The sequence below is a fragment of the Pundamilia nyererei genome, unplaced genomic scaffold, assembly GCF_000239375.1.
Source record: "Pundamilia nyererei isolate P.nyererei 1_Seehausen unplaced genomic scaffold, PunNye1.0 scaffold00033, whole genome shotgun sequence".
NCBI lineage: Eukaryota > Metazoa > Chordata > Actinopteri > Cichliformes > Cichlidae > Pundamilia > Pundamilia nyererei.
Window position 1 is genome coordinate 3,283,979 of NW_005187434.1, and position 9,079 is coordinate 3,293,057.

At 41.3% G+C, this 9,079-nt stretch overlaps 1 protein-coding gene across 1 annotated transcript in view; it reads right to left on the minus strand.

The window, feature by feature from the left end:
• Nucleotides 1–6: 6 nt before the first annotated feature.
• ncs1b (neuronal calcium sensor 1b) overlaps nt 7–9,079 on the minus strand; it is a 15,780-nt gene continuing 6,707 nt past the window's right edge. The window contains exons 7-12 of the mRNA XM_005729626.2: nt 4,012–4,150; nt 2,148–2,226; nt 1,888–1,976; nt 1,725–1,802; nt 1,042–1,149; nt 7–928 (exon numbers count right to left, since the gene is read on the minus strand). Coding sequence (XP_005729683.1) covers nt 1,051–1,149; nt 1,725–1,802; nt 1,888–1,976; nt 2,148–2,226; nt 4,012–4,150 — 484 coding nt within the window. The 3' untranslated portion in view covers nt 7–928; nt 1,042–1,050. The remainder of the gene's footprint in view (nt 929–1,041; nt 1,150–1,724; nt 1,803–1,887; nt 1,977–2,147; nt 2,227–4,011; nt 4,151–9,079) is intronic.

The following is a 9,079-nucleotide window of genomic DNA, read 5'->3' on the forward strand; positions in this document are numbered from 1 at the left end:
AAGCAGAAAATAAATTACCATTATATTTACATTATATAATACACACTATACTGCTTTGTGTCTTTAAGTTAGTGTTCACATTATCACAAAAGTAACACTTTCTTCCCCCCCCGACAGATTCTCCTGTGGTTTAGAGTCTCTCTGTGTGGTGATGAAGCAGCAGCACAGTTCCTCTGAGTGAGCAGTTCACTTTGCATCTGCCGCTTTACAGCATGTGAACAAGATGCACACGAACATCTCCACAGGAATTCAGTACCTCGCACTACACAATACTCCAAAGTCCACAGTTACTCAAGGGTGTGATGCGATGCTGCGTAGCTGCAGAAGCACGCACAAACGACGGAGGGTTTTGCAGACAGGTTTGGATTCGCTATCACATCAGACGATATATTTGTTCACAGTCCGCTATTGGAAACGCAGATGGGCAGATACTTGGGAGTAGAAAAGTTTGCAATCTGCTTCTGGGTGATCGAGTTAAAATGTGGCTTCCTCCCATTATTAGTGTGATGGTGCTGCACTGGTGTGTAACGGACAGTGGGGGGAAGCTGAGTGGGATCCATCTGAGGTGTAAGAGGGATGTGAGTGGAGCAGTTGAGTTATGATACCTGGTTGTGTTCAGAGCATGCTGGGTAATCACTAACAGAGCTGCTGTGTTACTACAAAAAAAAAAAAAGTCTTCACAAGCTCACTTCACAGTTGACAAAACGCTGAGCAGGATGTCAGCAACAATTGGCAGCAGCCAGTGCATTACATTAGCCAGTGAGAGGAGGTCCCGTCTCGCTCTTCGTTCAGCGCTGCAAGAATATTTGATTGCCAGTAAACAAATGAGCCAGATGAATAATTCATAAGAACAAACTCAAGAGCAGAAAGTGGCTTCTTCACTTTGGTTTCAACCCGCAGACTGAAGTTCCTTTCTGTATTCTTTGTTCTGAAGAAATAGAAATTACACAGCATTACTGTGAGGCTGAAGCATGACCGGGAACTGAAAAATCACCCATGCGGGTAGGTATGCAGGTAGCAGCTGATTAATACCCCACTCACCTTACATTCCTACACAAGTCCATCATAGAGTGACAATGCCTGAACAATTGAGGGATCTGCCTTTGATCCTTCCTGAAACTCCTGCAGAGTCAGCTTCCCGTCTGCATTCTGCAACACGACACAAAAACAGAAAAATATATCGAGCTGAAGCCCTGCGATGCTTTTACACACACCTTCCAGCAGGGGGCAAAAAAGCATCTCAGGCCATGTCATGTTGCCCCTATTCTACGCTATTGGGACTGATGTTTGGTTCAGTGCACTTGGACAGTCACCACTCTCAGCTAATACAAATCACTAAGTGCTGCTGTGCTGCACAGTTACTCCTATGGGCTGATCTTGGCAGTAGTGAGCTGACAAACACGCCCATGCAGGCAGCATCTCATCTTTCACTAAAGCCGAGTAGATTCTTGGAGCTGACAGAGCGGGCACCAGCACTGAGCGCTAGAGGTGGAGGAGAATATATATATATGATGTTTATAGACTGCAGGCGGTGTTAGTGACACTGTGATGAATACAGCTAACAGCTCTAAACTTAACAGCATCCATATCAAAGCCCCGAGGGTGGCAACAAAGGTAGACGAAAGCCCTAATAAAGTTAAACTCATGACTATATCAATGTCAGTCTCAATGAATATCAGATATTGCTCTATCACTATTTACATCTCTAGTACTCAAACACTGACCTTATCCATCATTGCAAAAATGCGGTCCACACGCTTCTCTGGTGTGTTTTCTTCCTCAGGCAACTCCACAGTGTTCCCCTACGACATCAGCAACATAATGCTTCATAAGGTGTTTGCATTAAAACGAGTCAGGATTAGATCTCTAATGTTTGGGAAAACTTACCACCATCTGATATATGGCATCTACAATGTTCAACATCTCGTCTCGGGTTATGTAGCCATCATTGTCGAGATCATATAATTTAAAAGCCCCTGTACAAAGACAAGAAGTTAAAATATGTGGGCTTCATGTGGGTGAAAAAGGAAGATAAATATCGTCACACTTTGTCACAGGTTTAAAAAGTAAGTCAAGGTTTTATTTGCCGTTTTTCTCTCTAGAAGTCTGTACTCCTGTCATTTAAATATTAACAACAATCTTCTTACATCGCAGCTTTTCATCTAGAGTCCCCCGGGAAGTCACTGACAAGGCCTGGATGAACTCGGAGAACTCGATGCGTCCATCCTGCAGAGCGACCGAGAGAGGGGAGAGAAAGAGAGTGAAGAGAAATGGCCCAGAGACAAGATGAGGCTCTCACTTCACACTTGCAGTGGCTGTACTTTCACAAACTCTGTCCTGTTCTTTTCATGATGTCCTTGCTGGATTCTTCTGAAAATGGGGCCAGACGTTTGCTCCAAGTCAGATGCTATTTTTTGCCTCGCACCTGGCTCTCTCCTGAGGTAGAAATATGTCACCTCTGGTCATTAGTAAGAAGAATGCTACTGGCTCAAAGTCTAAAAATTACAGCAGGCAAACATACGACCACAACATACGGGGAGCAAAGACGCCTCGCATTTTCCAGTCATTTCACATCACGAATGGACGCGAGTGATCATTCTGTCCAACGGGGCAGGAACCGTTCCACTCTGAAATTTAGTTTTCTCTAAGTGTTGTTAAAATGTGACTCGCTGAGCTAAAAAAACAAAACAAAACAAAAAACCCCACAAAAAAAAGACGAATTACACTTTTAAATCCACACTTTGTGCATCAAAGAGTGGTCTACTGACTTGATTCTAAATCATAAAAACACAACTCAAAGTTTCTCAGACGCCATTAATTCAAACCAATCCATCATGTTATGACTTCCTGTTTCAAGCAGCTGACGGAGTCTGTCGTCTTCCTACATTCTGCTAAGTCAGCTGCCCACTGCAAGTTTAGCCACAGTATTCTTTAAAGCAGGGGAAAAAAGCCTGGTGTTTTTGTGCCCCTCAGGGTCAGCTAATGCTATCTCTACCAGACAGCTGACTAGACAGAAAATGCTAAAGTCATGTGTTGCAGATTGCACAAGTCCCAAAAACTGCTACGATCAATGCATTCTCTAACTACGGGGTGCGTAATGCTAATGAAGGTCACAGATAAACATCAGATGAAGGGGATTGTGTGATCTTCCTGACACAAAGCCTCTTAACTCAAGTCAATACACCTCCGGGGGGCTCAGCAGCTTCCTGCGAACTGCTCTTCTTCAGTTTGTGTCCCCAAACACAATCACAATGATCATGTACAGCTACAGTGAGGTGGATTTCTTCAGAAAAATGCATCTATCTTGTTGGCTTTGCCAGTACATCCTCCAACCCTCACCCCATAAAGAGAACAGCACATTCTCTGGGTTACAATTATAGGTTATTGTAGACACGAAGACTCCACTGCAGCTCGTTGCTCCTTTTTGAGCAAAAAGAAGGGGTACCTAGTGTAATATAATATCTTTAAGTGTAAAATATATCCAGGTTCTTTTTGTGCTAATGTTGCCAGAAATACATAATGTGAGCACTCAGTGTGCATCACAGAAAGAATATCTGCACTGGCACTGCTAGATTCTTCAGTTGTAGGTAATGTACACGTCCCAATGGGGAAATAGTTAATTACATTTTTGCCTATAATTTTTATGACAATGCCCAAAACAAACAGCTCTCATTCAAAAACTGTGTGTATACGGATGTGAGAGACTACAGCTCTGAGGGGGAAAAATACAACAATAATGGCACTGGAATAATAATTGAAATGAAAAAGATTACAACGCTTCTCTTTTATTCTGCTCAGTAGTCCCTAGATGTTCACAAAGAAAGAGATGCTGTTCTCACAAACGGACATGATCTGAACAAAAACCTCCAGATTAGCCCTCTCCTCAGACTCCTTTTATCTAACGGCAATGCCAGCCCCAAATGATCATATTACTGTGAACTAGCAAGGGTATTTTAATATTTCCCTACACTCCCTAAAAGGCTAATAAAACATATGAATTTGTTTACAAACCTTATTTTCATCAAAAACATTGAAGACAAAGGAGGCAAACTTTGTGGGATCTCCAAAAGGGAAAAACTGCTTGTATATCTTCTGAAAACCCACAGCATCCAACTGCCCACTCGGGCAATCTTTGATGAAACCTTTGTACCTAAAAAGAAAAACAGAGCGCACTGTGAGATTATTTTAAAAAGTAATACAGCCTTATGCAATGCAACCATACGAAACGAGAATTCATAATCAAGACTAGAACGGACAGCAGCAGTAGACTGAAGTCACCTCCTCACTCTTACCGTAGGCATTACTGATTCAGTCTGAAAGAGTGCGCTAGATCAAAAAGGTAAAGTGCAAAGCTATTTGTCTCATTCACAGATAAGACGATCGCCTTAATCCAATAGCAAGCCCAGGGTGGTTAACTCTAATCAAATTACTCTCTGCTCCTCTTTTGATAATATGCGTGGCTGATAGATAAGTCTGAGAGCTTCCTCTTGCCCTCTGGAAATACCATATCTGGAGAGTGACTTAACATCTCTATTAGCCTAAATATAGAAGCATTTCATAAGCAATTTCAAGCGCAATCACTCAAAGGTAGGCAGTGTTCTTCTATGTCTTCATAAGGGAAGTCTGCATCCACAGAGTCTAACCACACAGGAACAAGTTAGGAAGCAAGTAAGCGAGATTTAGTCTTTACAAAAATAAATCTTAGATGAATAGTAGGAGGAGGAGGACATGACAGGGAAATAATAACACTCTAGTTATAAAAAGCATTGCAAAAAGCTTTTCCTCTTAATCAACAGCAAAAATGACACAAGTTCACACAAGGGAGCACTGCGTGTTCGTCTCTGCTTAAGCTCTGGCTGTTCGTAATAAGACTGGGCTATAATTAAGGCCAGAGAAAGCGCGTTCTGATGAAGAATGAAGGCCAGGGGCGATCTTTTCCACTCACACTCTGACTCTTCACTCCTCTTAAACTCTTTTACTTTTAATCTGCCCGGGAGATAATGAAGCCAGCTCCTTACAGTCAAAGAAATAGGCAAGGAGCTTTGAGGAGCAGCTGGGAAAAAGTTCAGCGAGAAGAAAAGCGAGAAGAGAGCAGAACCACAAAATTCTCATATATGAATTATCTGGAGATACATGCAGGGGAAAAAAAAGAAAGCCTAGCTTAACTATGCAGGCTATAACCTAATTGGTATTCAAAGAACCGAACGCACAATGCATATCGTAATCCACAGCCGACCTATTTCACCTGAATTCTTTTGTCATTTTTAATGCTTGACGGGGGAATATCAAAGAAAAGACTGAAGACAATGAAATGTGCTCTATCATACTGTACATACAGTGCTCATGTTCAAGCACAGAACATTACAAGTACAAAAACTAGTACAATTAGTACAAAAACCGTTAGTACGGTGCATTCAAATTCTCCGTTTACTGCTTTCAGGCACTGAAGACTGTATCATAGGTACACCCACAGTGAGAGGAATATGAATTCATCAAATAACATCTAAAATAAATATTCTTATTCTGTCAATATCACATCTAGTTTGCTCTTTTTTTTCAAATAATGTCAGATCAGGAGGGTCAAATATCAGCAAATTTTAGCTCATTGCAGACAAGCAAAAATAAATTAGCACTCCCATATTGATGCATGCGCTTAAAGATGCACTGGCATCTGTTTTCTAATAAGTAACAAGACACTGCATGGCAAAAATCACAGTTTGGAAATGTGATGACAATCGTGGCAAAAATGCTGTTTTATATCCTTCTCTGTCCAGAGGATAAATGAATTCACTGAGATGAAGATCAGCAAAAATGATGTTGTCCAGACACTTTGTTGCTTTGCGTTTTGAGCCATTATGCATGGAAAAAAGAAGGCTTTTAGAAGGGCAACCCATCAATTTTACACACAAAGGCTCAGTTCACCCATCAGGAGCATTTCTCGGGCTGTGAAAGCAAATCTTCTGTGGTTTAAAAGGAACTTTATAGAAAAGAAAAAAAAACTGAGTGACTGTTGATGTAGTTTGGGTTTTCTCGACTTTAGCTCGAGCCTTAAAATTTAACAAAAAGCCTGTGTTGCAAGCAGGAGGTATGGCATTTAAGAGGAGAAAGCATTTAAGATGCAAGTGCAGTCTAATGGAAGGTGATTTTCTGTTGCATTATGGGAAATGGATAAAAGGATAGGGCGGACTCGGCTGCTTTAATTTTGAACAGTTTTTTAATTTTTTGCTCTTTCAGAGGAACTCAATCTTTTTTTAATGCAATGCTAAAATCACTTGAGTACCTCAGAGCTGCGTAAATAAGGATTCCCCCCCTTTTTGCAACTCATAAGGAATTACCATCTTAGAAAACATCTTCCAGTAATTTAGCACATCTACAACATTTTCAAGGTTTCAAAATGTGAGAACGCCTGACTACAGTGTCTATAGTAGTATTTCCATAGACCTGTAAATATACTTGTATGCAAAACTAATCCAGTGACATTTAAGCAGTTAATAGCAACAGGCCAACAATTATAAAATAATTTCTTACACATGATAAAATAAAAGAGCTCTAATGACGCAGTAGTGCATTTCATCTTATGATTATTATTACAGCTCCACAGTGTTTCAGTTTTAATAGCTGAATATTTAAATAATTAACTATTTATTTCAAGTGCAATCAATTGTGCATCAACCAGACAGCCACTTAACTGTAACATTAAAAGAACAACGGCAAGAATAAGTCAGACTACTAAGCCTGCCCCTTTTTTGTTAAACATTTTGCTAGCATCAAATTAAAAAAAAAATTTAATTTAAAAATTTAAAAAAAAAAAAAATCATAAAACAACTTGATACGCTGTCTTTGCACAATTTCCATAAAAAGCAGGGTTTAAACAGTGAAGTGCACCTTTACTGACATTTTGCACAGCATCCCAAACTTTGGGAAACACATCAACTATACAACAGCTAATTTACATATGCACTGTACACTCATAAACTATAGATATAGTGGATACAGTAAGCACTGCACCAACGTGTAAACATGTTTGCAGTGTCAGCTGCTCATAATACGAATCACTTTCATTTGCCAAGAACACGTCATGTACAAGAGATCCTACTTGGTGACATTAGTGCTAAGACACACACACGTTCAGCCTGTACTTGAAGCGGTGTAATAGTGCAACTACATGCTGTACTTGTGGGGATGTGACATTGTGGATCAGACTACTCCCGGGTGCTGGGATGAAGATAAGATATTTATTTTCTGGCACTGGTTGTGTTCTTTGGCATCTACCACGGTGGCTTGGTACTGTGCAGGATGTTTCTTTTGCTCCTGCCTAGCTGGCAGGGAACATCACTGAGCTATGGCATTTAGTTATTGATTTCAGGTAGGCCGCGGGCATACTAATGATGTTCCCTTAGAGGAGAATTAGAAAGGAGAATAAATTTAATGCACAACACAGGCATTTATCTAACCCTGCTAATTCTTCTGTGTCTGTGCTTGTGCTCTAATTACACGCCATCTGGCATTCCCCCTGGTAAAATTCCCTCTCATCCCTCACACTCAGCCGTGTTGATTGCTACTGATCTTCAAGTGAGGGCTCGTGCAAACTTTCCTGTGAAAGACAGCGAGAGCGGTGGCGAGCTAGCTGGCTGCACAGCCGGCGGGGTGGAGGTTCGGGGAGGGGAGGGTTTCCGCCCCAGTGCACTCAGGCAGCCCTAGAGACAGGCCAGCTCGAAGGCTCTGGACCTGCCAATGTCCAGTGATATCTAATGCTGCTGTACTACTGCTATGTGCCGTGGCTCCCTTTCCCCTTGCAAAAAAACTCCCCAACAGGAAACATGAAGAGCAACTAGTTCTAAAGGCAAAGCTCTTTTCACGCATGTGGAATTAGGTCATGAAATGCAAACGTCAAAAGGAGGAGAACTAAAATGTGAACATTGAAGAGTCATCACTTCATTACAGAGCTCTTTCTTCTGATTTATGGTCTACTTTGATTTGGATTTTCAAAGAAATAATAGCCCAATAGCACCACCCGGCAAACAAAAGAGATGACTGTGCTCACGCTTGAATCATCTCCGCTAATGAAGAAAGCATTGTTTCTTATCCATCTGCCAGAGGCTGTCAAATTGTCCCTTCACAAAAAGATCCATAAATTCACACCTTAACAATAAAAACAGATTGCTCCGGGCCCACTTTTATGCAATATCCTGGCTTAAACTGTCTTTGTTTTATGAATTTGCTTCGTTTTGACACATTGACGTGCATGTTTTAACGCTGTTAACATAGACGGGGATCAGACAAAGGCTAGACCTCTAAGAGCCCATCTTGGCTCAGGTCACAGTGACTAATAGGAACAGAATCTGACAGGAAGGATTACTAATGAGCAACCTTGTGTAGGTTTTGTGGCCAAGTAGTCATGACTGCCTGAAAGTGAAACAACCTTGCACCCCTGCCATTCCTCTGTTATCAGACATCCCTTTTGCAAACAGAGCAAAAAGGTTGTGGAGGAATGCATCATGGAAATGTTTGTATCAGTATTATCAGCCTTCAAAGTCATTCTGTCTCAGTTAGGCTTCAAAGTCATTCTATTTTCAGAACTCATCTGTCTTCAGGGAAGTGTGAAGGAGATGGCTCCAAATCGACTATCAAACCAAATCCAGCAACACTGTTTGCTGACTCAAGAAAACGAATCCTGAGAAGGGATACATCGAAAAGAGTTTTTTCCAGCTGGGTCAATGTAAAACTTCCTGACCCTTTTGAGACCTGGGACATGTAACGATGCTGACCTCGTCAATCTGTCAAGGTCACTGTGTTTACCTGATCGTGATGCACACCTTTCACTTTACGTGCCAAAGAATTGTTTTAATCGTGACGACGACAGCTCTCAACATCGATTCTAATTGAGTGTGACCGCATTTGTAAATATCTTTCTCGAGTGTGTATTTTTCCGTTTATGTATGCTGCACGTCACTGCCCCTCACACAAAGGCTGAGAGAGATAGAGAGCGCGATCTCCACCGGATGGTCTAAATCAGGAGTGCATCATAGGTAAATACCTTTTGTAAATTAGAAACACAGCCAGCAAGATGCTATTATTT